Source organism: Vidua macroura, chromosome 16 (assembly GCF_024509145.1).
Source record: "Vidua macroura isolate BioBank_ID:100142 chromosome 16, ASM2450914v1, whole genome shotgun sequence".
Classification (NCBI taxonomy): domain Eukaryota; kingdom Metazoa; phylum Chordata; class Aves; order Passeriformes; family Viduidae; genus Vidua; species Vidua macroura.
Window position 1 is genome coordinate 13,328,445 of NC_071586.1, and position 27,417 is coordinate 13,355,861.

The following is a 27,417-nucleotide window of genomic DNA, read 5'->3' on the forward strand; positions in this document are numbered from 1 at the left end:
GACACTGCCAGGGCTGAGGGGTCATCTGCAACCTGCTCCAGGCACCTCACCACCATCCCACTAAAGAATTCCTCCTGTGCATCTATTTCCCCTTTCACTATGAACCCATCACTCCTTCCCCTATTCCTACAAATCCTGACCAAGATCCCCTTCAGACACTGACAGCTGTTCTAAGGTCTCCAAGCAATTTTCTCCAGCTTGAAAAGCCCCAACTTTTTTTTTTTTTTTTTTTTTTCCCTTTTTCCCCAAGTCCGGAGCCCCCGCCCGCTCATCCGCTGAGCCTCGGGGACATCCCGCGGCACGAAGCGGAACTGCACCGGCACGGGCGAGCGGGAACAGCGCGGGGCGTGACCGCATGGCCACCGTGACAGGAGCGCGGTGGCCGCGCTCAGCCCGGGGATCCCCGCCGCGCCCCGGGTCTCCCATCCACCGCCGGCCGCAGCGGGCCCTGCTTAGCTTCGCAACGCGGCCCGCCCGCCTCCGCCGCGCGCGCGCAGGCGCGCTGGCCGTACGGCGGCCGGGAGGGCGCAGGCGCGGGGCCGCTCCGCCGCCCGCCGCGTAAACAAGGGCCCGGCGGGGATGCGGCGGGGTCCGGGCGGCCGCGGTGGCCGCGGCTGAGGGGCGCAGCCTTCCGGAGGTGCTTCCTCGTCCTCCCCCCCGCCGGACGGGGGTGGCGAGGGCTGTCCCGCCATGAACTTGGCCGGGCAGAGCGGCGACGCCGGCAGCGGCCATCTGCTCTTCGCCAACTTCAACCAGGACAACACGTAAGGGGGGCTGAGGGGGGCGGGCTGAGGGGGCCCGGGCCGGGGAGCGGCAGCGGCTTTGGGGGGCCCTGAGCAGGCCGGGCCGCGGGCGGGGCGTGCCGGGGTCTCCCCGGTGCCGCCCCTTCCCACGGCGGGAGCGCCGCTGGAGCCGCCCGGTGCCGGGGCCTCGGGGCTGGAGCGGGGCCGGGGTCCCCCGCGGGGAGGAGGGCCGGGAACAGCCCCCTGTGCCCTCCGGCTTCATGCGGAGCCGGGCCGCTCCTGCCGCGGGGACACGCGGCTCTGCGGCGGGGGCAGCGTGGTGCCCTCTCCCTCCCCGGGAATTTCTGCTGCTGCCTGGGAGGCATCGCTCCCTGTTCCCTGGGGAAGGGGACGGAAGGAGGGCTCAGCTGCTCCTTGCTGATGTCCAGCCCTAGGAGGGCCCGACGTGAAGCCCCAAGTCTTCCAGGACGCGCAAAGACTTCATCCGAAAGTTCCTCACAGCTGTCTTTTCATACAGTTATTTTATTGTCACCTGCTATGTTGAAGCAGTGAGACTTAAGCTTGGAGGTATTTTTATGAGCCCATGCTACTTTTGGTTTTGATTTAGAAAAGAGGCCTTTCTCTGATCCTTGAAACTGCACTTCCTTGGGCTTCGGATGGTTCAAGCTGCAAGTCTCGCAAATTACTTAATCATTGCAGCCTATTTAGATCAATTAGTGCACATTAGTTTTTATATGGGGTATTATAAAGCAGTGTTTTTAATTTAGGAACCCCCTATTAGTTGGGATTGGAGCACTGAAGTTCATTTAAAGAAGGATTTGATTGTCTTAAATACCTGAGAGATGAAACTGGGGAGGGAGTAAGAACTGAAAGAGCTTGTACTCGAGAAAGGGGTTTTGTTTTAGGAAGTGAGTAAGAGGAAATGATCTCAGGTTGGCATCACAAAGCATAGCCCACGTGTGTGGTGGAGGGTTTGTTTTTTTAACGACTTGTTCTTTTTGCAAGCAACAATATCTTGCCCTGACGAGGGAGATCTGTGCCTGTCCTCAGCAGGTCCTGGAGCATATGGGAGTTGTGAAGGTGAGGTTTTTTCTGGTGGCTTCCAAGCAGAGTTACATCACAGCAGGAGAGACTCTGCTTTTATAGGCTTTGTTGGGGGTGAAGAGATGAGCAATTGGAGCTGGATAGGTTTGAGACAAGAGATTCTGGCAGTAAATAAGTTGTGGTGAATGATGGGGGGAGCAGTAGTGCTCTGTGTGTTTGTAAGTAAATCATTATCCCTGTGTTGATTCAAGCCAGAGACTTTGCAACTGCTTTTTGCATTTTTTCAGTGGGTGCCATATGGAGCTCACTCTGTCCATATAAAACATGCTCAAGTTTTGCTCAGCTTCCATTCCTTTTTTACCTATTACTGGGAAAAAAAAAAAAAAAAAAGTCATAATAACTAGGGGATTTGTCACCTCTTTCTTCTGCAGTTTATAAAGGTCATTATATAAGTTTTTGAAGTTCAGCTCTGTTCTCCAGTGTGGCACCTCTGCATTTTCAGTTGCACCTTAGCTTTGTGGTGACCTTTGTGTACCTAAAGATCACTGAGTTGTGACCAAAAAAACCCACTGAATTTGAACAAGAGTTGCAGGTTGGCTTGAGAACAAAACCAAGACAGAAATAACAAGAAAGCAAATACAGCATAAGCTTACCTAGGTTTTGGCTTGTACACCTTGAAATCTTTCTTCAAGGAGCTTAAAGGAGTTTATAGGGAGAGAAAAGGGACACCTGGCTAATGATTTCATTCCTCGGTTGGTTGTGCTACTGCACTACTTTTCCCATTTCATTTTTGTAAATAACCAAAAAATGTTCTTTGATAGCTGGTTTGGTTGTTTTTTGGTGGGTTTTTTTGGGTTTTGTTGTTGTTGGTTGGTTTTTTAAATTTGGTATTCTAGTATCAATTGTGTCAATAAATGATGTTTTTTAAAAATATGATTTATATATAAATCACCTTGAGATTAGCTGATGAGAATTTTGGTGATGTATCTTTTATGTGAGGCAGACCTGGCCTATAGATCTTTGCAATTCCAAGTTTTGGGTCACTTTTGTGTCATTTTTGAATATTTGTGAATTCAGGTATCTGATGTAGAAATGACAGAAATATCAGAAGGCTTCTGTTCATATTTTTGTCTCAAAATTCTTAGATTAATTTGAAAGGCCACTTAATTTGAGATAAAATGAGGTGGATGATGATGATGTGAAATAATTTCTTCTTACTAACAGTATCTTAAATAAAACTCTCCAAGAAAAGTAGTAGGTATAAAACCAGTTTTGCAGATGCCTTTGTGAGCAGCTCCTCAGTGAAACATTTGTCTGATGTGGTAAGTGGCCCAAACAACCAAGTTGCATTCAAGTTCCTAAACTGAGTAGAATTTATTGGTTGTGTGCATTCTTTAAACAGAAGTTTATTTCATTTTTTTTTCCAGTTTCCCACCCATGATCTCTGTTAGTTTCTTGTTTGAGTGGAGAAACAAGAAGGCAGCTCTCTGAGTTTATAGTATGCTATATACTATAATATATATGCTATATATATATATATACTATTTGGAATGTATATACTATATATTCTATACATCTGAGATCACAGTTCACCAGGTGAGAGGAGCTGAAAAGAACTTATTAGGAATGACTTACACTTTCCCATGCTGGGCCTCAGAAAGCTCACCTGTTTTCAACTTTTACAGGTAACTGGAGCCCTTCTCCAGACAGGCAAGGTAAACAAATGTATATTCTTTCAGGCAGTATATGAAAGACAAGCTTTGTTTATGTCTGCCCAGTCAGTAGAGCTCACATCATGCTTTAAGGTGCTTCAGTAATTAGAAAAATTGCTGACAGACAGAACTGGAAAATAAATGACATGGGCTCATTGTTGTTACTACATTTAAAGCTTTTACCTTCACCCTAATAAGTGCCAGTTCCACTCAGGCTTAACTGTCTTGCTTACCTGCACAGCAGAGCCAGTTCCTTGTGTTAGGAAAAGATGGGGCTTGTTACTGCTGAAAAGAAGATTCAAGCTAACTTTTCTTTGTTTTATGAAGATTTGGTAATGAGGTACTTTCTTCTGTAGAAAGATGAGCTTCATGATGGCTCTCAGTCTTGGGAAATTGGATTACTGGTAGTTAGAAGAATGTTGTCATCATAAAAGTTGCTGCTGCTTTTCCTAGTTGTTGCAATCCCTGGTGACTGGAGCAGATATCCTCTATCCTGCTTTTAGTCGCTTGGTTTTCCCAGACTTGGCTAATACTCATTCAGGGATGCTGTGTGTAGTGACATTGTCGCTTGGAATAGTATCTGCATTATTGCAAGTGTTGTCTTGCCTGTTTATCCCACATTGCCTTAAGCTTTATTTACATGAGAGTTTTGAATTACTGGCTGTGACTGGAACTCTGCCTGAAAACACTTCACCTATAATGCAGCAGAAGCGGTTGGTTTGTGGCTTCTCTTTGATATAATGTTTTCATTAAGTAAAAACACAGAGAAGGGTATTTTCAGAAGATGTTAGTGTGCTTGTTTTGGACTGAGCCCTTTTCCCCAGTGAATCAATCATTGCACAACTTGGCATGACTGGCATTCCCTGATTGAGAGGCAGAAGCTCCAGCTTGCAGATCAAAGTGGAGCAACCCATTGGAATTCGGGTGTCCCAGCAAAACCAGGCAGTGGAAGCTTGTGGGTGGCCTCTGTGCCAGGTAGGTTTTACAGCTGCAAATCTTTAACAGTGGATACTTGGGAAGAAAAACCCAAGTACAGTTTGTATTACTTCTGGGAAAACTGCTAGAACTGAGCATAGATACGTTTATGAAAAATTAAAGACCTCACAAACTCATAGAAGCTTTAAGTCTCATAAGGGAAATGATAATGGATTAGAAGTTTGTGACTTTTTAAGCAAAGCATAACTTCAAGACCCCAAAGCTTGTATGTATCTATATAATAGGTAAAACTTTCAATATTTAAACAGTTGCACAGGTATTCTTTGGAAGTACTTAAAAATGGTGTTCAGATTCAATTTAAAAATATGTACCCACTTCCCTCCACCCACAAAAAATAACCCCACCAAAAACCTGCTTGTGAAATAATGCGAGTGGGCAGACTAGAGAAGTTTTAGTCATCTTTTTTTAAAATAAGTAATTGTGTGGCAGCGTTTGGAAACAAAGTAGTCACTGCAGTTTTGAAAACAGACTCCTGATGAAAGGGGAAGAGGAAACCTTGTGTTCTGACTTCTAAGGAAAACACTGGTGTGTGCCTTATTGGCAAGGATTTCTTCAGGCTCTGCTTTCATTTATGTGTGGAGTTACACATGACACGTATCACTCCATATATTTCTTCTTTCCAATTTAATTCTGCCTTTTAATTTCCCAAATAAATAAATTTCTTTCTACATTTTGAGCAAATGCTGCTGTCTCTATATGCACCTGGCATGCTTTGTGTCCCAGAAGCTGTATTCTCATTCCCTTATTCTGTGATGTTTGGATCTCTGTAGTAAACTGCTTGTGGTGGGAGGAACAAGGGTTAGGTGCTGAGCATTCACTCCTCTGCCTTTGTTTCTCCTAGGTTCAGGTGTCCTACACCCGTGATCCTTGAGGACAGGAGAGCTCTCTATTCCAAGGAGGCTTTAAAGCTAAACACAGACCAAAAAAAGGAAGGACAGAGCGGTCACGTAGCTCCTACACTCAGGGAGGATAGCTGAGAGAGACAACCGTATGTTGTGTTTCTTGCTGTTGTTGCAGAGGGCACAGCAGCTCAGGGGGGCTGGTCAGAGGAGCTGTTCCTCAGTGTGTGACCATTTGGATGGGGATTTGGCCCAAGAATAGTGCTATTTACTTGGATTATGGACTTTCTGTTGTCCCAGCTGCGTGTGAAGTGATGAGCAGGCGTGGTCTCCTTTTGCTGTAGCAGATTTGAGTTTTCTTTTAATACAAGAATAATGGGAAAATCTCCTGTGGGTTGTCAGAATGTTGCTGACAAAAACACTGAATGTATGAAGTTCTGTATCTCTTTTCCAAAATAATGACCTCTGATATACAACATGCCCATGAGATGTTATAGCAGATATTTTGGAGGGGGAAATAAAGCAAGATACATTTCCTTAGCATTATGTCTTCATTGACTTTTCTTTCATCATTATTTTTATTATTATTTTCCCCCTCCTCATCATAAGCCAGAATGTTTTGTCTGTGGAAATTTACATTGGTTTTGAAATGAGATGGAACATTAGTATAATGAGACTGTATCATAATGAAAGTAGGCTTAATTAACCAGTTATTTAAAGCAGTAATGACTTTTAGAGTCATGTTTATGCTGCAGCTGCAATTGATTTAATCTTTGAGAGAGCTGCCCTTCTTGGGAACTTTCTGATTAATGTGGAATATTTCTGATTAATAGTTAAGGTCCTCTGTGATATGGAAAGGGAAAAACTGGTTTTCTTCCTTCTATATGTATATTAAAGAAACAAAAGAAAACCTTAGGATTCTAACCCAGCTGAAAAAACTTGTTCCTAAAGAGCCAGAGAGACTGAAGCAGCTGATTTCCCACTTTAGGTGAGTGCACTTAGAGCGAGTGTCAGCATCTTCCAATGAATGCGTGAAATCTCCCAGCACTGTTTGCCTGATGAGGATAGTTTTAATTATTTATGGTAGTCACTCTTGAAAATACTATCAAGATTTATGTAGTCTTGGATCAGTCTGCAGCATTATCTCTGCAAAAAGTGGATAAACACAGTTCCATAAATCATGGCTATATTGATAATTTTGGACTGAGGAGACAGCCTTCATGATGAAATAGCTCAGAGTGTACAGTCTAAAGTGTGTAATAGAGGCTGCACATAATAGAGCTAAAACCCACATGTGTATAGCATAATGTTAGGGAAAAAAAGCCATTTTAGAGAATATTTATTTTATTTTCAATTTCAGTCTCATCAGCTTCTGAAAATCAGTGATTATAAAGCATAACGCCTATGCTGTAAAAGGAGCTTCTGATAAACCACAGCAGCTTCTTGTTGGCCACTGAGCAAGAGCTAAATGGCTTATTGATCATATTTCTTCCCCATATGCTTGCACATTTTTGCAGAGGTGAGGTAATTTTGGCTAGGTCCTTGTTTTGTGGATTTGGCCATTTAGATTTGGCTGTGGGGTGTCTTAAGGGCTTAAGTGTAATATCAGTGCAGGGGAAGATGGGAGATTTAAATCACTGTGATTATGCTGGTATAATTCAGCCTAGTGAGTTCTTATTACATATAAAAAGCCTTTTTCCAGTAGTTTCATATGAAGTAATTTAAGAGTACATTAAAAAAAAAAAAACCAAACAAACCAACAAACCCTCCAAAAGCAAGACTGCTCTTCCAGAAGAAAAAGGGGTTATTTTGCAGTTACACTTGTACACTGAAATGGGTTTAATTATCTTGACTTGAACTGCTCTGTGTAAACAAATAATTTTGACTTCATCACCTTGATCCTGAAATAAATAACAAAAAGCAGTTGTCATGGATGGAAAGGTCCATTCTGTGCTTCTGCATTTTGGGTTCTACTCAGTCTAATGATTTTTATCATGTCCACAATTCATGTTTGCCATTGTCTACAGCTCATTTGAATGAGGTATAGTCGTAGGACAAGAAAAATGAGCTTCCTTGCTGCTTTCAGTGGTCCTGTCAGTAAAACAGTGATTCAGCAGTACTCTGTATTTAAAGCTGTAAGTACAAATCAGGAATCAGTTCTGCCTAGAAATACAAATAGCTGCTGTGTGGGGCTCTCCATGAGGAAATCATCCTGTGTCTTTTGTGGATTGTTTATATTGCAAGGAGTCTTGTGACTCCATTTATTTTTAACTCTGTGGAGTGCTTGTTTACCTTTGCAAAGTGACAGTTTTAATGTCATTCTTTGTTAAACTTTCTTTTGAGGAAAGCAGTAGATGATACAAGAAAAGCTGACTTATTGCTTTGTTTTACCAAATTAGAGTTTCAAGGGGTTTTTTTCACATAATGTGAGTTTTTGTTGAGTTGTACAAAAGTAGTTGAGCAAAACCACTGAAGTGTCTTTGGTGATTAATCAGATGGAGACTGCTGAACATTGCTGATTTTGTCTGAAGGAAAATTAAATTCAGTATTTCTAGGGTAACTTAGAGAAGCAATCATAAAATTTTGTTGCTGCTCCTCTATCTTTAAGCCTATATGCTTTTTTAATATCTTGGTTATTGAATCTGTGGAATTGAATCTCTTGCTTGCATGGTTCATGTTTTAATTTGAAGGTTTAAACCTTCTCAAACATAATTTCCTAACCAGATTGTGCCAGTTGTATTTTCTTCTAGAAGAGAAGGTCATATCATCCTACAGAAGTTGATTTTGTAGCTTAATTTCAGAGGGTGAACTATATAAGGAGCCATTTTTAATCTTCCGGGTATGCTGAAATTTAAAAAAGACCCAGTTTGGAGCCACAAGTGAAAATACAGAAAGAACATGAAATCTAGGAATCTTCAGCAATCATCTTCCAAATGCAGTATTAATTGTTAGTACATCTGAACTGTAGAGAATCATCTTGCTGAGTTCAGAAAGGCATTTTTGGCAGGCTGACTGGCACGGTTGGATTGCAGCCCTGTGTTGAATGACTTGCCACAGTTTAGGGTATCAAAATGTATTTTATTGGAATTTTCCTCCATGTCTCTTGGCACTAAGAAATATATGAGCTATAAGCATACTAATGCACTCCTGTAAAACTGTATTGACTGTTAATTTTCTTTATCTGTGGCATAAAAGCTTCCTCCAAAATGGGGAGGGGAAACAAGAATGAGCTATTGTCCACTGCCTTGATGTGTAAAGACTTGCAAGACAGGCTAAAGGTTTCTCTAGCTTAGAATTTAAGACCTGCCTTTGACTCTGTCTGGAAAAGCAATTAAATGGTCTGTGAGCTAAGTGTGAAAATTGAGTAATGGAGGAAAGAAGGGGTTTTAGTCAGTTTTTTAATGTTCTGCTATTGTTCAATCTGTTTAACATCAGTGACTGGCACTTTTTAGAGGGTGCCTCTGATCAAAGATTCAGTATGAGTATTTGTAAGACTGAGACCTGACAGTGGGGGTGCTAGAACATCATCACGTAAAGCCAGAGAAAATTAGAGTTGGCAGTCTTTAATTACTTTTTTTTTTTTTTTTTTAATATGAAAACTCTTCTGGGATGCTTTACACTGTAAAGAACAAAAATCCCCAGACAGCCCAGTTTAAAAGGTCTTGGAGGTCACCTCTAATGATGAGGCAATGATGTAATTGGTTTGCATTACATTATTCAAGTCATCATCATCCCTCTACACTAAAGCTTTTAGCCTGTGTGAAGAAATCACCGGTGAGAATTGGGCAGTAGGTTTACTTTAGGCTGTGAACTGTCATTTCATAAATGTGAAACACATTTCCACACCCAATCTCTGTAATTCTGAAGCTTTTTGGTCTAATCAGAATTGAGGAAGCTGTCTGTGTCTGTTATGGCTTTTTTGGACAAACTTTTTATCCTTACTGAGCTAACCCAGCTGGAGGTTTAGAACTGGGTAAGAATCTCTCCAAGGGTAATCACTGCTGATGGGGTTGATGTTCCTGACTGGCTTGTTTCTTTTGCAGATCCCTTGCAGTTGGCAGTAAATCAGGCTACAAATTCTTCTCTCTTTCTTCTGTGGACAAATTAGAGCAGATCTATGAATGCAGTGAGTATCTTTTTTTTTAATTCCCTCAGATGGCTTAATGTGGGAAGAATAAGAAATGTTTCACTTTTTCACAGGTTGTTTGAACTTGGCATAAAAGGAACCTTAAGTGTAAATATCACACAAATACAGTAATTGCAAGCAGGGTAAAACTATGAATCGGTGTTCTGGTAGTAGCTATGAAAACTCTGCTTTTCTAATAATGTCCAGCCAGGTTTTAGCCAGGTTACATAGCAGCTGGGCATAAAAATAATAATTTACTCATGTGTGGAGAGTGTCTTTTGGATCTTTATACTGGCTGTTGGGGCATGGAAGCACTAATATACCTTTATCAAATAAGAAAACAAAGCCTTAATTATATTTTTATCCTAATATTTCCTGTTAGAATATTATTCTTTAACATGATAGTTCCAGGCTTGCTCATCCAAAAGGGTGGATAACTCAGATTCCCATAACTTCTCAATGGTGATCACAGTTGAATATGATCTGAGGTGAAATGGAGAGAGGCCTGGGGGAGAAGTGGTATCCCCTGTTGTGCCAGCAGTTTACAGACTTCCCTTTTTTGAGATGCTAATAGTCAGCTATGAATGCTATGCATGAGTATGCTTGCTTTCTTGTAAACTCCGTGTGAGCAGGTGGTACCAATTGCTGTGATGTCAGCATCTCTAGTGGGATCCCATGACAGAGCTGTCCTCAGACTCCATTCCCAAAGTGACCTGACCCTGTGGCATGTTAAGTTTGGAAATGGGGTGTGATTCAGATCATCCATTACCTGGGATGACAGCCTGCTTTTGTACACAGTCAATGGAGAGAAGTAATTGTGAGGTTCAAATTAGGCACCTGTGGTCAGATTAAATTGTGTTGTAGCTACATCTTCCTATTTGAGTCATGGTCTGGTTGTACTGGTTAATAAGTGGCTTGGATTCCATTTTCTGCCGTGGAGTTTATGTACCTGACCTCTGCAGTATGTCAGGCACTTACAGTGGCTGGCCTGGTGTCACCCCAGGAGACCCAGTGAAGATGATTCCCTGTTACACAAGACACTGGAAAATATCCTGTGAGGTCGGCTGCACTGGCCAGGACTGCATCTTTTGGGTAGTCCTTGAGAGAAAAAGTACAGATTGGATAAAGTGCCTTGTTCAACATCTTGCAATAAGCTGATAAAAGCAGCTGGAATTGGAATTTTGACCTGCTGATTCCAGTCTTGTCTTCAGACTGTTCTGGGATGCTTGTATTGACTTAAACTCTTGGATATTTTAAGTTTTCTGAGTGTTAAGTCTGTGAAAGCTGAGCACAGAGCGTGAGGTAACATTTAGTAGAATGTTTTGGGTGGAAAGGACCTTAAAGATCATCCAGTTCCCCTATCCCAGGTTGCTCCAAGCCCCGTCCAACCTGGCCTTGGACACTTCAGGGATGGAGCAGCCGCAGCTTCTCTGGGCATCCTGTGCCTTACCACCCTCACAGGGAAGAATTCTTCCATATACTGAACCTGAATTTCCCCTCTGTGAGTTTGAACCCATTACATTTTGTCCTCTCACTACAAAAAATCCAGTGCTTTGGCCTGTGGAAGCCAGTCAGTCTGCTCAAATCAGATCGAAATATTGAGAGGCCTTCATTTTCTTTGTATGAGTCAAATAATTTTCAGTCTTGGACTTGCAAACCATGCCTGTTAAAACTTGATATGAGGGTGGAGGGCTTCCTGTGCATTGGGTACCTCCTTTCCTCAAGGAAAGGTATCTTGAGGCCTCCCAAACAACGGTGCCTCCCACTTCCCAGTTTAGTTTAAGTGGATGTAAAGATTTCTTGTGTTGAGTGAGCACTGTTAAGGACCCCTCCTTCTCTTCTGGAAGATTGATCTGCCAACTCTTGTGTAGGTGTTTAAACTAAACTGCAGAATATGCCTCAGCTGCCTTGTGTTTGAGAGAGAAACAAAAAAGATGGGAGATTTGGCTGCTCCCATCACTGACTTCTCCTGTGACTGCAAATCTCCTGACTCCCTGTGCAGTTGATCCCACTGTAAAAACAAGCATTAGATTGGAGGGTGCTTTAAGGCTTAATGAATGCTTCTAATATGCTTCATGTTCTTGGATTAAAAATGGAATAAAGCCACAGCTGATCATAATCTAGCTGGCTCTAACCAGCTCTTGTCTGTGATGCTACATGCTTGTGTTTATGAAACTAATCTTGTTATGTGTTTGCTTGTTCTCCCCTCACTGCTGATACTTAATTTGTTTTGCAGTTCTTTTTGTTCTTACTCTGTTTTGAATCTGAGTTTCTGGCAATGCTCAGTTGTGTAGTGTAAAGGAGATAATACTAATAGAAAAAAAAAAAAAAACAAACCTGAGTAACAGCATTGCTATAGGGCTTTATTGCTGCTAAACATATGATTAATTTAGGTCAGCTGAACATAGGATGGGCAGTATAGCCTGGTACCCTCTTGAATAGTTGCTGTTGGGAAGCATAAATTACTTGGCAGCTGTGAAGAGATTTTATCTCTTCTTCCTGTTAAAGGAAGACAAAGGAGCAGAGGTGCATCCCATATTTTAAAGTGAATTTAATTAAATGCCCATCACAAAGCCTTTCTTTAAAGGTAACTGTCTGTATTATAATCTTTGTATGGTGAGACTGAAGGATTATCAATACCTTTGAGGCATTTTGCTTATTGAAAATTTTTTCTTCTGTCTGGTGGCTTAGTTGTTGATAGTGCTCTTCCCTGTGTGCCTTCCCTGCTGCCCACCCTTGCCATCAGTGCAGCATAGGACAGCACTATTTCCATATGAATCCCTGCTGCTGTTCCTCTTCTGAAATGCCAGTTCTCCCACCTGCCTGAGAGGATGACAATTCCCAGAAGCTGTGTCTGCACACTTATCCCTAGATGGGGAAAGAAGCTGTGCTCACCCTGGAGCTGGGAGCAGTCAGACTGCGGGGTTTGGGTCTCTGAGTGCTGGTCTTCTGACTCTTGTGAAAGGATGTCATAATTTTGAAGGACTCCAGGCTTAGATGGAAAGCTGATAACCCAGCCTGTAAAAATATTTCAGTCTTTTATGCAGCTACTCTGATTCAAGGAACACAGATCTCTGCATTTCAAAGTCTCTGCATACATTTATTGAAGCAGATTTTTGTATTTCTTTTTCGTGTGTTTTGTGTAGTATCAGAAAAAATGGAGAACAATTCCTTGAAAACAAAGTAATTACTAAAATGCATTATCCCTGTTGCATGAGAAAATTGAATTTTCAAAGCCTCTGTGAGCAGTTATGTCTTCTCTGGAAAAGTACCATATTAAATACAAGTTGTAGATAAAAGTCAATTATGTAGCGTGGAGTACTGAAAATGCAGAGTGTAAACCTGCTCCTTTTTCATAAGTAGCTTGTTTCTCTCAAAAAAATGGAGGATATTAAATATTTTGTGTTCATTTTCTTGAAATAACTGCCCAGAGAAATCACTTTGAAAGCAGACGTGTCCACACTGATGGCAGTGTCATATACTGAGAATGTTGAACAGAACTTTTTTCATGGAGTTTCTGTCACTGCTGATGGGAACAGTGCAAATTAATTACTTAATGTGTCTCTTGGCCAAAACAGAAGCCTTCAGAAACAAGCTATTTTGGGTTGGGTTTTTTTTGGTTTTTTACTGGCTGTTTTATGGTTTGGAATGTGTTAAGCATTGAGCTAATCCAGAAGCTGACTCCTGAAAAATTTGTTTTGATGGATCAAGGCCAAAGGCTCGAATCACTTGTCTTGATTGGGTTCTGTAATGAAAGGGCAGGTGTAGCCAGTGGCTGTGAAAAAGCTGCAGAGCATGGTAGAACTCTCTCCAGCTTCTCACTGCCCTGAAAACTGTGTGCACAGTGTTCCTGGGGTTTTGAAGAGGAGCTTTATGGGATGGAGAGGGAGGCACAGATGCCAGGATAACTGGTGGTGGGACTTGGCCTCCTGCCAGCATGGTCCAATGATGTGCTGTGATCAGTTGCTCTGAAATTATCTTTGCCAGAGATCCTGGGCTCTCCTCCCTCCTGCCGTCTCCTCACGCAGGGATTTGTGTTCCTCCTTTGCTTTCAGTGCTCCCATAGTAGAAGCACCTTGGCAAATCTGATGTTTTATAGCTCTGCATGAATGCTGGGCATCAGTGATTCCTGCACAAATTGCTCTTAGGGCCTGTCAGGTAAAAGATGGTATGTGTGGAAATGCTAATTGGTGGCTGCAGCAGTCTTCTGGCAAATGAGTTTCACCAGCTTCTCTGAGTACTGTAACCTTTCTTTCTTCAATGGAAATGCCAGGGGTTTGGGTCATCAGAAACCCTTTCAAGCATAATACAGCTTTAAAAAGAAAACCCAAACACACACACACAGAAAAAGCCTAAAAAATGTTTGCTTTCCTAATTTTTCTGCAGAGATAAAAGAAGATCATAAAATTCTGGAATTTGACAATTTTCTGGGTCTTGTAGCTTTGGGAATTTTTTTCTGTTGGATTCTGGGCATGGGAAGTAGACACTGTTCTGAAACAAACTTGTGTGACACCTTGGGGAGGGGGAGGGAAATCTTTGGAAACCATCACTCACTGTGTAGATTTTCTGCTTTAAAAGCCTGTCCCATGTCCCACCTTGACTCTGAGCTGTCATGGCAGAATGTTTGTGGTGTTAAGCTGTATTTTTACATTGACTGAATCTATGATTCTATGATTTTCTTAGACAGTATTTTCTGTTGATGTGCATCATTCTTCTCCCTGAAATGTCCCTCTGTATTTTTCCTTGTTCCTGTGATTCCTCAGCTGACACAGAAGATGTGTGCATTGTGGAGAGGCTCTTCTCCAGTAGTCTGGTGGCCATAGTTAGCCTTAAAGCCCCACGGAAGCTGAAAGTTTGTCACTTTAAGAAGGGGACAGAGATTTGCAACTACAGTTACTCCAACACCATCTTGGCTGTCAAACTCAATAGACAGGTGAGTAGTGGTTCTGCCTATGTGGAAATATGGGAAAGGGGTTGTGGGTCTTACTTCCTCTGCTGATTGATGTCTCTACCTTAGTGACAGAATTGCTATTTGAAATTTAGTAGTACTTTTCCAAGTGTGGCTTCTGTATGGAATCTCAGTACCTGTATTTGATTAAGTATTTTTTGTTCTTTGTTTATGTATTTACTTGGGGAAATACCCTGATTAAGCTGGGCATGCTTTGAGTAGGAGGTTGGACTAGAGACCTCCTGAGGTTCCTTGCTGTGTGTATCATCCTTTCATTCTAAATGTGAAAGTATTTTCTCTTCAGGCCAAAATTTAAAGTTATCTATTAAGCTATTATGGTTCTAAGTGCTGTTTGCTGAATTCCTCTTAAAAATAAAATCTAAAAAATGTCACGCAACTGGTGAATTTTTGAAGCACCTGGAAGCATAGTTTGCTGTATGACTAAATTATCAGTAGGCTCTTCAGCAAGTACAGACTTCTCTGTCTTTAGCCAGTTCATTCAAACTAGAAATAATGGCATCTGGAGGAGAAAACCTTAATGTCTGACTTTGCCCCCAAAAAATGGGTGTGGGAGGAGGGGTTTCCTGTTTAAAGTCATGAGAGAAAGAGTGGGTAATTTGATTTCTGGCACAGGGAGTTAGTGTAAAATGAGTAATGTCTAGTTAGTCATCCACATGTAGTCTACAAAGTAAATGAGATGATGAGGAACTTAGTAAGAGTTAAAAAAAAGGCCATTCACAAATGATTATGGCTAAGTTATAGGCTTTATGAATGATTAAAAAGTCTTGTCTGTTTTCTCTGTTTAGCAAAAGCAGAAAGTAATTTCCATTATTTCCACATCTAAATTGGTACAGAATAAGAATTAAGTGAAGGTTTCTGGTTTGCTGACTTAAACTAGTAATGGGAATGTTTTCAGTTTGCACTGGTGAGGTTGAGGGAAGTGGGGTGCAGTGTTTGTGTCAAGAGCTGGATCTTGTGTATCTTCTGTCAGACTCTTACTTCTCCCCATCAGGTGGGTACAACCTCTTCTCTACTGGAAGGTACCTACTGCATTTTGGGATAGATTTTTTTTAGGATTGATAGATCCATATGAACTCTATTTCCATGTCACTATTTTGTCCTCTTTCCCTTTTCTAGAGGCTGATAGTATGTCTGGAAGAGTCTCTTTATATACACAACATACGAGACATGAAGGTATTACATACAATCAGGGAGACACCTCCCAATCCTGCAGGTAAATGTGATGATAGAATCAGCAGAACTCTGAAAAGTGCTTTTTGTGTCAGTGTATGAGGTTCTCTACAGGGAACTGTGGTGGTGTTAATTCTGCTTTCAAATACAATAACAAATATGAGTGTTGTCTGAAAGCCTGCATGTTAGATCCAGCTGAGAACAAGTAGCAGACTCTGCATCTTCCCAGTATTTTGGTCTCCTGGGGTGGATGTGTTGAAATGTTAGGAAAAAAACAGGAGAGATAAAAGCTGGATTTTGACAGCACTTGGTATAGTTAAAGACTTTGTCAGGTTAATACTTTAGGAATCATGGCAGACATGGGAAGTTCTGCTGTTAATCAGTTATTGTAACTCTATTGGTATTCTTCCTTTTCTGTTTAATATTAAACAAACTTATGCTAAATATTTGCATATATTGCAGGTTGACTCCAAGATTACTCATCTTTGTTTCTGTTGATTTTTGAGTTTTCTGTTGATAATTTGAGTTATTTTGGTGACATTCAAGCACAGAATCTGGAAGTTTTACTGCATAAGTCTTGGAATTTTCCTGTTTCTAATCCTGTTTCTGCATCCCTTCTAGGGTTGTGTGCTTTATCAATAAACAATGATAATTGCTACCTGGCCTATCCAGGAAGTGCAACTATTGGAGAAGTACAAGTCTTTGACACCATCAATCTGGTAAGAATCTTTGAATGCTGTTTCCACCTCTAAAGATGCAGGTTTTGAAGATGACTTAATTTGCTCAGGGAGGAATTATTGGACACTTGGATTTCTGTGCAACAGTTTGCAGCATCTCTTGCTTCACAGAATGCCAGCAAAGAAAACAAAAGTGCTAATACTAGATTTGATTGAGTGGAATTGGGCAAATGGGTGGAACCAAGTAATTTCTATTTGAATTGTCTTCCTACTGCTTGTACTCTCTATGTATATGCTTCAGTGATAATTTTATGTACTTAGTTACTGGAAAAAATCTTGAAACTGTTGTCCAGAAATTAAGACCCATATTTGCTTTGAATGTGCTTAAATATGCAGTTACTTGCAGCTTTTAACCTGTACTGTTCTAAGGTTCTATTTTATTGATTCACTGCAGAGAGCTGCCAATATGATCCCAGCTCATGATAGTCCCTTGGCTGCTTTGGCATTTGATGCAAGTGGTACTAAACTTGCCACAGCCTCAGAAAAGGTAAGGGAGCTTTTGATTGCCTTGCTAACAGTGATAAAAATCAAATTTGTCATTAAGTATTTTAAGTGTGCACAGTTCCATGTGCAAGTGCCAGAAAAGAAGGCTTACAGTTAAAATGGGAAATCTAAGATCTATTAATGATATTTGACACAATTTCCATGCTGTGAAATGTTGGATAATAAGGTTATTTAAATAAAACATTTTAATCTGGCTGTAATTAGGGCAGTCCTCTGAGTGTTTCTCCCTTTAGTGCAGGATATTTAATAGAAATTAGTTGTCTTGTTTTGATGCTGTCTTCCTAATGAAAACAAGACAGTTAAAATCCATGTAGAGAGAAGTGCCTTGGTAGGCTTTGGCATGTGAGGACAAATTGTTCATGTAATGTGTGTAAATTAGAGAGTCTGAAGCCTCTGCTCTTTGAGTAATAAGCTTAGACTATAAAGGTATAACTGATTGCACCTGATAAAGGCACAAAGACATCCAAATGATTGCACTCGTGCTACTTGTCTAGTGTGCTGGTTTTCATGATCAAATATGATAAGAAGGGCTGGTTTTGATGCACAGCTTGTTCTCTGCATTAGTAGCTCCCACCTCTTGTTTCTGTACTCTTCAAACACATCCTACAAACCAGCTCCATAAATACTTCATGTAGTATCTGGGCTGCATCACAGCAATGAGTTAACAGCAAAGTGGTTTGCTGCTTCTAGTTGTGCTCACTAGATCTAGTACACAATGAATGAACTTGAAATGAAAAATGATCTGTTTATGTTTTTTTCTTTGCAGGGGACAGTAATAAGAGTGTTTTCCATTCCAGAGGGACAGAAACTCTTTGAATTCCGAAGGGGAGTGAAGAGGTAAAGTTCAGCTGGGTTAATTACCTGATGCTCATTCGTTATGGTTGATTTCCAGTATGTTCAGCAGTTGAGCTGGCATCCTGATTTTTTTGCCTGTTTCATCTTCATTCATCCCTGCATGTATGCTTAGAACAGTTTTCAGCTTGAATGTTTTCCAATTTCCTTCCTTTGGACTTGACTATTCTACAAATCAATCCTGTCAGAATTGTACTCCCTCTTGCCTTTTAAAATTTATTGGTGAGGGAACTTGTTTAAAGTGGGTCACCTTTTGTAGGATACATTGTATTCTTATGGAAATTGGATGCAGTACATCTAATATTATTACTCTCTTCTAAATCCTTCTAATGCTGTGGCCATTGATAGCCATTGTGCAATGGTGGTGTGGTTTGTGGCAGCAGTAACTCTGTGTTCTGCTGTACTTTATACAGGGTAAGACTGAGTTCAGATTTGTTACTAATTGATCCCATATCTGGTAAACATCAGAGCTGAACAGCATTAGTCTTATGTTTGAATAGCTTCAAGAAATTATCAGAGAATTCAGAATGCTAATTCTTGAAGGGTGTTTTTTGTTACTTGCAAAGTAGTGGTGGCTTTAGAAATCTTCTTAACTAAGCCAAATAGTTTGACTTCTCTGTTTTTCTTCTCTTTTTTCTTTTTTCCCAGGTGTGTGAGCATCTGTTCATTGGCTTTCAGCATGGATGGCATGTTTCTGTCTGCATCCAGTAACACGGAGACAGTGCATATCTTCAAACTTGAGACTGTGAAAGAAAAGTAGGTTTCAAAGGGACCTTAGATTTTTTCAAGGAAAAGGATTAAAAGTTGACTGCACTCAACAGAATGAGTTCTCAAAAGTGTGGACAGACTTCTTTTGAACTTTTACTGTAAAGTAAAGGGCATAAGAAGTCACTTATGAATCAGCAACTGCAGCTGAGCTGTGTACTGTTCTCCCACTGAGTAGAAAATGTGTTTTTCTGCCAAAGAGAACTTGTCCGTCCTTCACAGAGGAGTGTGGAGCAGTTTTAACATTTTCAGTTACATTTGTTTCACCTCCTCTGGCATCCATGTGGGAAGAGCTATCTCAGCAATGCCTTCCAGCTGCATATAGGGGGCTTTAAAAGACACCAAGTTGTAAAATGCTCCTATTTATGATTTGAGAGGACAGTCTTAATTCCATTTCAGTGGAAGTTATTGGAAACTATTTTCTTACTGATAAAAAGATAATAAAATCCTAAAACATAGTGCTTTCCAGTAGATTCTGCTCTTGTATAATGAATATTATAAAATGCAGTCTTATATGCAGAAGTATCAGTTTACAATCAAACATGCTTAAATAACAGGCTGAGGGTATTGGAGGGCACATTTTGTCCTGTAGTATAAATGAAGTGTGTTATAATTCTCAAGGGTGTTAGTTATTTCTGAAGAGAAGCAGCTGCTTAATATCTTTTAAAATAAAATGTTTTCAAGTGTTTACACACTTTTCTCTCTAAGGTGAAGGCAAAGTGGGTCACTTTTCTCTTCTGCCTTGTAGACCTCAGGAAGAGCCTACAACCTGGACAGGTTACTTTGGAAAAGTGCTGATGGCCTCAACGAGCTATCTGCCCTCTCAAGTAACAGAGATGTTCAACCAGGGTAGAGCCTTTGCTACAGTCCGTCTGCCCTTCTGTGGGCACAAAAACATCTGTGCACTTGCCACGTGAGTACAGAAATGGGGCCTGCACTCCCCACCCTGCTGGCTTGTTTGGGCTCTGGAGAGGCTGCCACTGTAAAACACAGCTTCATCTGCAGCAGAGCAGTGGCTACTTGTGATCACTGTAGTTTAAGAGCAACGTGGCAGAGCTAACACCTCTCAGTCCTGTGAGAGAAGGAGGAAAGGGCATAACATTTGGATAGGAATAGCCCATTTCTAAGTGTTGTTTAACGATGTCTTTTAATTTTGAAACAAGAATATTGAGAACAGACCCGTGGGCTTTTATGGCATTTGTTTCCATTAGTGCTAGGGGGAGTGATGGTGTATGTTGTTAGTGAATTGCAAAATTAGGCAATCCAGCCTAACCATTAAAGAAGTCTTTGAAAGCAAGTTCATATAATTCTTGTCTCTAAAACAGCGTAGCATTCATTAAAGTTAATTTTGAGGACTAAATCTAATCTTTTATTCTGTCTTCCTCAAAGGCAGGTCCCATTTGGCACAGCTACCAAAGTAATAAGCTGAGCAGTAGTAAACTTACTTTGTGGGGGTTTTATAGTTTTTATGCTAAATTGACTTCATGTCTGTGCTCTCACTCCTCTAATCTCAAAGCACCCTTTAAGCAATAATTAAGCTTTGTAACATTTCTCAAATAAGTAAATCCTTCCCGTTAGACTGTTTGTCTCTGGAGTTGCACAAAGCTTGATAACAGGATGGTAACTTCTGAATCTGTTTTACTGAGTTATATGTAATTGCTTGATTCCTGTGGCATCCTGTTAGCCCCAAAATGTGGTTATGCTATAAATCTTTTACACACAGCTCTTTCCTGGGTGCTCTGTTAACAGCATTCCCTGTCCAGGAGCAAAAGTGTGGAAAATAATGCCTTAAAGTCATAGAATAATTTAGGTTGGAAAACCCTCTGAGATTGAGTCTAACCATTAAATCATGGGAAGGGAGGAGAACATGCTTTCGTATGTTATTAAATAATATTTTCTGTAATAATCTGTTATTAAATCACTTCTGCTCTAAACCTTTCTAGAATCCAGAAGATCCCTCGTTTACTGGTGGGAGCTGCTGATGGGTATCTCTACATGTACAACTTAGACCCCCAGGAAGGAGGAGAGTGCACACTAATGAAGCAGCACAAGTAAGTCCACGTTAGCTGAGAACTGTTGTATTTTATTTCCTCTCAAAATCCAATTTCTTCTCAAACTTAGGTCTGTTCTGGAAAAGTCTAACTTAGAATAGCTCATTTCTTCAAACTCATCTTTTTCCAGACCTCTGACATGAATGAGTAACTTCAGAATCCCCCTGAGCCTTCCCTCCAAGTATCCCCTACACCAAGCACTGCTTCACCAGCAGAAACTTAACCCTGTCCCAGTGCAGGGAGGGATCAATCGCTGTTCTCTCTGTGCTCCTGTTTCCTCTTGGCACTTTGAGTTGAGTTACTTAAACAAGAATTTGAAACGTGTGGCACCGTGCTCTTCATCAATAAATGAAGTGGTTACAAACATGAGAAAGATCTTACTCTGACTTCACAGAGGGGAAACTGGCCTATGAAATTATCCCTCTTCTCTCTCTGCTGGTGTCCTTATTAAACTTCCTTGCATATAGGCCAGGCAGCTGGTGTTCTGTAATAGTACTGTAGAACACTTGAGAAATAGGACAATGCAGTTTTTCAATAAAGGTTGGCAGGAAAAGCTAGGGTAATACAGTTAAATTACTTGATCAATCATGGAATTAAAGATAATAACTCATGATGATAATTCAGGTTTGCAGCTTCGGTCAACCTGCAATTATGGTCAAAAATCATACATTTATCTGAACATTGGAAGACATGACCTCTGGTTACAGATGAAGTGAAGCCTCATAGAGGGAAGCTTTTACCAAGTTGTTAATCTTTGAAATGCTCTAATACTTTCTCTAGAGGGCTTTCTAGTATCTGTATAAGAAGCAACTGCTTCTGTTGTGACAGTGCTCAAGATAACCTACAATATTGCTGCTTGGAATGGGGTGTTTTACAATGCAGTCTTGTTTTGAGTCTTCTTTTCCTACTATGAGCTACTAGGATTTAGATCCTGATGCTGTGTCAGAGGCAAACATGATGCTGATGAGTCTTCAGAAAAATACCAAATGTTGTCAGGTGCTCTCTACCCGGGCCTCTGGAATAGAGGGACCAAGTTCCTCCTATTGCACTTCTATATTCGTTATTCCTGCACATCAGATGAAATATTTTGCTGTAAGCTGCCAGCTCAAGCTGTCTTGTGCCCAGGCAGATCACCTCTCCAGCTAACCCCTCTCTTCCTGGCAGGCTCGATGGCAGCATGGAGCCCGCCAACGAAATTCTGGAGTCTGCATCCCACGACCGGCCGTTGGTAGCGCAGACGTACAGTGCCGCTGTGACTAAAGGTACATATGTGCCTTCCTCACCCAGCAGGCATGGTAAGGAGAAGGCTGGGAATGGGGCAGGGAGCACCTCTGCCTGTTGCTTCCTTCTAGATGGCTGCGTGAGCTGGTCCACGTCCGCACCGAGCTTTGCGTAACCGCGCGTGCGAGGTGGAGCCTTGGTGAGCAGTAGGAAAAGAGCACTCGTGGTGTGCAGTAGCTTTCTGTAGATGGGCCACTTGTCTTTGCTGCTTTCTGGATAGAATTTTGTCTTGAGTTGTGGTTGATGGCTGTAGTGATAGTTTCAGTATTTGCCACATGGTTCTTGAGGCAGTTCTGCACCCAGACCTTGTAGAAAGCATCTGAATTATAGCCCTGCTCCTTTTTTTAAAGAAATTTTTTATGAAAGGTTGATAAATGCTGCTATTGTTCCTTTATGGGAACAGCGACCTTTTAGCCTGATTCACTGCTCTGATAAATCAAGAGGATGAGAACTTGGTTAATGCTGCAGCTCTTCAAGTCAGTGGAGCTTTTGCCACGTGTGGCACCCCGGTTAGTGCCTCGCTGCAAAGGGAGGGCAGTCAGCACATGCCAACGTCTGTATTGCATCAGTGGAGGCTGAAAACAGCAGCCCAAAGCTCCAGTGGGCATTGCACGCACACGGGAGTTTAATTTTGATCATGAGCTGCTCTTGGCTTGGAGAAACACAGTCATGAAACAGAGTCATGATAAAAACAAACATAGGGTGGCAGTGAAACTACTTGAAGTAATGCCTGGTACTTCAGCTCCACTCATTCATTCTGGATCCAAGCCTTAGTTTGTTGCTGCTGATTCCCCAACTCCTTGTTCCTTTCTCTGCAGCCTATACGGATGACCTGGGTGCTGTGGGTGGAGCTTGCCTGGAAGATGAAACCAACTCACTTAGATTGGACGAAGACAGTGAGCATCCCCCCATGATCCTTCGGACAGACTAAACTTGGACCTGTGAACTCACTCCTGAAGCAGAGAACACTGGCTTGACGTTTCTTGAGGAATCTCGTGTTATGCTGCTATGAACTTTGACATGAGTTGGGAGAGAGGATGACAGACTCTTAAGTCGTAGCTGTAGTTCTAATTCTATACAATTGGAAAAATATATGGTTTTCAATTCAGTGGCTTTTAATCTTGCTTATCTATTTTAGCTGTGTTTATTTTTTTTTTTTGTTGCCAAAACCTGCTGTTTGTGCAGCCCTCAGAGCCTACTTAGCTTTGCATGCATTCATGTGCCAAGCAAGCATAGGAGGGGGAGAGAGAAAGAGAAGCCACTTTATAACAAACTCAAGTTTGTATTTTTTTTATATATGTATATAATATTTAGCCTATATAAGGAAGGAGTAGAGAAGTGGTTCTGGAAGCTGAGACTAGTTCTGCACTGACAAAGGTCCAAATGGTTCCCTGTGCATGGGCTTGCAGGCATACCTAGTGACTGACATGCAACCTTTCAAATGCAATGGCCTGTTTTTTTGGGTTCTCCCTCCCCGTTCCTGGACCATTTTGTTAATTAAAATTCCTTCTGAATGTTGTGTATTTGTGGGACTGTTCTGTTTGTTGGGATGGAAAACTGGAAGTGTTTCCCTGCGTAAGGATATAGAATATAGAAAGTGCCTTTACAGGGAAGGAAAGGAATTGCTGCAGGAAGAAGAGCTAGAATGAGGGAAGATTGTTAGAGAATCTTGTCTGTACACCTTTGGTGCTTGGGTGTCTGTAGCCTGTGGTGGCTGATAAGCTTGTGGGCTTTTGAGAAAAGACTTGGAAAGCACTTTCTTTCTTTCCTGTAGATTGTCCTGTTTTCTTGGCAGAGTAGCAATAACCTTTTTTTATACCTTTTAAAATTATCCAAAGCAAGGATTCTGTCAGGCTGGAGGGAAGTCCCTGTAGAGTTTGGCAGCCCCACTCTCTAAACAGCCTTAAGGTTTCCTGCTAGAAGGCTCTCAATTCCTGCTTCTTCTCAGTCTGGGGCTAAGTATACTACTCTAATAGTGAAAGTTCTTGATTTTTTTTTCAGATTCTGATGTAAATATAAATGATTTTGAAAATTTAATTTACTTCTGGGTTCTCTACTTCTACATAACAATGCTTTTCTTTCTGGTTTTTTTTTTCCCATTCCCCTTCTCATCAGAGTAGCTCTTATAGATACACTCAAGGACTGATAGTTTCTTTGGCAGTTTTGGAATAAATCCTTAACTGCCCTGACACTGACTAGGGCTTTCCAAGGCTGAGCAGTGCTGCAGACTATTTTTAGGGTTGTAACGTGCCTTCTCTTAAGTCTTGGATAACAGTTATTGAGCAAGTGATTAGTGAAGTACTTGGTGAGTGTTACTTCCCTTTGCCAGAAGGAGCCTGCTTTGCCTTCTGTGTAGCAGTGTGGGTTGTTTCCTTTCCCTCTACTGACTGCTTGCAAGGAAGTAAATATAAAGAGAGGCAAGGAAATTGCAGATCTTGAGAGGAGGACAGAGGCTGAGTGCCCCAGCTATGTGTGAACTCCCTATAACAACTAGGCAGTGATGTTGTTTTAGGACTGGGTACTGTGAACAAGTCTTCCCTGGAGCAGTAGCAGGCAGTGGGCTCTGTCCCCAAAGCCCTGTGTGGGCAGATGGGCTTCCCCTGCCTCTACAAGTACAAAGAAGGTGGCAGCCCCTGCCAGGAGAGCTCTGTCAGGGAGGCTGCTGTGAGTCCTTGTCAATGGAAGGTGTTTGTACACAAGTGTGTGTGGGAGAGATCAGGCTTGTTTATTCACTGCAAACCCTTGACTGTCCTAAGTAGTTGGTTGGAGTGGCTTGTGGTGTCCTCTCCAGAACCCAGCACGTTCACAGCAAACCCCTGAGTCATGCTGAAATCTCACTTAATCAAGAGACTGATCTGGCTGACAACTCAATTCCATGGTCTGCAGTTATTTATTTATATTCTGCTTTACTGCTCTCAGCTTTGCTGTGATGTTCCAAGCTGCAGAGTGAAATACAAGTCTTGAAGTAAATATAAGCTCAGTGAGCTTTGCTGGCAAACTGAACCACCCAGGAGATGTCTTCTCATTCCAGACTAAAGCTGGTTAACATTCCTGATAACATCCTTGGAGGTTTGGCCTAGACTCCACAAGCACAGTTAGCAGTAAACATGCACCAGCAACACAGGTTTGCTAAGCACACAAGTTTTACAACTCTTGAGTGTGGCAAAGGCCATGTTACACCCCTAAATGTAATTACTAACTTTACTGTTAAAAATGGAGATCATTTGTTGTACTAATTTTATTCCCTTATTAATTTCCATACCTTATTTTCCACAGGTGAGTAGGAGAGCCCATATTCACTGTATTTGTGTCTTCCATATGCTGTAGTGTGTTCCTGCTCCTGAGCCATGCACTGTGGAATTGCTGTGTCCTACTTGGTTCACTCTTCTTCTTAAATAGAAGCTGAAAGCCAGTTAAAAGTATCTTCTTGCTGTTGTAATGGAGAAAATCTTTTTATAGAGCAAAAATATTCATGTTCTGAGGTTAGTGACCAGCTAGTAGGGTGGAGCAGGTCAGTTCTGGTCCCCACTGGCTGTGTATTTAAGAGTGGTGACAGTAGTTTAATTGCATGAGGATATAAACTTTTTCTCAGATAAAACATGACTGATGTAATTTCCCTGTGATGGCCTTGGGCCCTCAGTAACCACCCTGTTGCGGTGTGCTACCAAAGTTAGAATCCTTTCAGGTTGGGGGTTTATCCCAGTGACACAAAGATGTATTTCTATTTTTTTTTTTTTTTTCTTTAAACATAACCAGAAATGCTGTTTGCAGCTGCATCCTCGCCTGAGTGTGGAGCATGTGATTGCACTGTTGTTCTCTGTGAATCAGGTGGTGTCTAAACATTTCTGTTCTGGTGCTCTGACAGACCCAGGGTAAGCCAAGGAGGCTCGAGCCCTGTGCTGTGGCCACAAGCTGCTGGTCACAGGATATGGGAACACCTGTGCAGTCCCTCTCAGTTTAGACTGACCTTCCTTGGAAGGACAGTGTTTGTTCTGTATAGCCTGTCTCTCTCTCTCCATATGGGCTGCACTTCTTGATAGCTTTTAACTCAGTGGAGGGTTGAGGCAGAGAACTGAAACAACCAAAGCTGGGGAGGGGGGAACACTGAAAAACTTGGAATCCTAAACTCAGGTCTTAGCTTGCAGTGGGATCAGTTCCCAGTGAGTACCGTAGGGAAGGAGCTGTTTCTCTTGATGTGCAAATGGGCAGCGAGTGCAGGTCCTCGGCTGCTGTCTCGACATCTGTCTGTTTACTCTGTATTTCAAGTTCTGAGGCAGAAAGCTTTTATCTGCCCTGGTCTCTTCTTATGTCACTGTTTCCAAAATACAAGTGATAGATATGAATCTAGCAGTTAAAAGGCAGGGCCTGGCAGAGGAGGAGGAGGAAGTAGAAAGCATCAAGAGTTTGGTAAAAGCTGTTTGTTCTGGTGCCCTGTTGAACAAGACATTGGCACGAGTGCTCCCTCTGGGATCAGGTGTGTGCTTGTACCTTGCTGCTCTGGGTCCTGCACAGCGAGTTCCTTGGCTGTGTTTTACAGAGGGTGGGGGTAGAGGTGGTGGCTTTTCAAGTCTGCCTGAATGCAAATAAATACCTGAGAAGACCTTTAATGTAGTGGCAGGTGTCTGCACAGAGGGAACTTGGTCTGACCTGTGTGGGATAGTGAAAAGGGAGGCGTGAGCAGAGGAGCCCCGGGCTGGGTGAGTGCTGAGCCTGAGCACAGCACTCTTTTACATCCCATGCTGTGCTTTCTTGGCTCCAATAATGGCATTAGCACCAACCAGCATGCAGTAGGACAGTAGGATTTCTTTCCCTGTGGGTTGCTGAGCTGTTCAGTATCCCCCTGGTGTGTGCAGATGCTCCACTGCTGTTTGCAGAGCGACAGGAGTCTTTGTCCAAAGCATTGGTGGGGATTAATCACTGCAGAGGTTTGGGAAGTTTTATTCTGTGCTCCAGCTGTCCTGGCTAACAGTCAACTTTATTTAACCTGTTAATATCTGAGAGCAAGGCCCGAGTGTCTTCTCCACATGTGGAGAGCAGGCCTTTCTTTTCCTGGAATCTGCTGGCCTGTGAAAGGCTCGCAATGAAGAAAGCATGGCTCTGACTGTAAATAAATCCTTTCAGATTCCAGTTGTACAACCAAAGGAATTCAGCATATTCCTATTTTTCTAATCATTACATGCCTTCATTTTAATGCTCTTCTGACTGGCAAATCTCATCTTACACTGCTTTGAAAATAACGGGCAAGAAGTTGTAGTTCTGGCTTGCAAACAGCTGCCGTTGTGCTCCTTACAGGTGTCAGTGCTGTGGCTTTGGCCATGTGGCCGCAGGGACCCTGCATGTGTCTGACTCAGGAGTGGGGGGCTCTCCCCAAACCTGCAGCTCTGGGTTTCTGTGGGGTGTTGACTCGGCCCTGGGTCTACCTGGATCTATTTGCTCTTGCATTTGCTTCCTTACCTGGAGAAAACCCCTGCATCCTGCAGTGCTCACTGACTGTTTGGTATCTGTGTCCATAAGTGGAAAAATCTGTCTAACATTCCACCTCACCAAGTGTCTGGCTCTCACTGCTAGCCCGTCGCTCTTTGTAATTTTATAACTGCCTAAGAAATTAAATCTGTGTTGTGATAAGTA

General features: G+C 42.0%; 1 protein-coding gene and 1 long non-coding RNA gene across 4 annotated transcripts; both read left to right on the top strand.

The window, feature by feature from the left end:
* Positions 1–537: 537 nt before the first annotated feature.
* On the top strand, positions 538–27,417 carry WIPI2 (WD repeat domain, phosphoinositide interacting 2). 2 transcript variants are annotated; one of them, XM_053991730.1, is made up of 12 exons: positions 538–764; positions 9,378–9,460; positions 14,224–14,393; positions 15,546–15,642; positions 16,221–16,318; positions 16,731–16,823; positions 17,607–17,677; positions 18,341–18,448; positions 19,206–19,370; positions 20,401–20,508; positions 21,673–21,803; positions 22,608–27,417. In XM_053991730.1, the coding sequence occupies exons 1-12, from the start codon at positions 691–693 to the stop codon at positions 22,718–22,720; spliced, it is 1,311 nt and encodes a 436-aa protein (XP_053847705.1). In that variant the 5' UTR covers positions 538–690; the 3' UTR covers positions 22,721–27,417. The 2 variants fall into 2 exon arrangements, with proteins under 2 accessions (XP_053847705.1, XP_053847706.1); XM_053991731.1 differs by having other exon boundaries at positions 21,673–21,770.
* Positions 3,375–6,316, top strand: LOC128815213 (uncharacterized). Of its 2 annotated transcripts, none has more exons than XR_008439583.1 (4): positions 3,375–3,502; positions 4,324–4,474; positions 5,337–5,483; positions 6,232–6,316. It is a non-coding gene; the product is annotated as an uncharacterized LOC128815213 (long non-coding RNA). The 2 variants fall into 2 exon arrangements; XR_008439584.1 differs by lacking the exon at positions 6,232–6,316 and adding an exon at positions 6,168–6,225.

Excerpts from the sequence above, each read along its gene's own strand:
- WIPI2 (XM_053991730.1), top strand. The coding sequence starts at position 691 with ATGAACTTGGCCGGGCAGAGCGGCGACGCCGGCAGCGGCCATCTGCTC. Across the intron at positions 9,461-14,223 it reads AGAGCAGATCTATGAATGCA|CTGACACAGAAGATGTGTGC; the intron begins GTGAGTATCTTT and ends GTGATTCCTCAG. Across the intron at positions 21,804-22,607 it reads TTCCTCACCCAGCAGGCATG|CCTATACGGATGACCTGGGT; the intron begins GTAAGGAGAAGG and ends CTTTCTCTGCAG.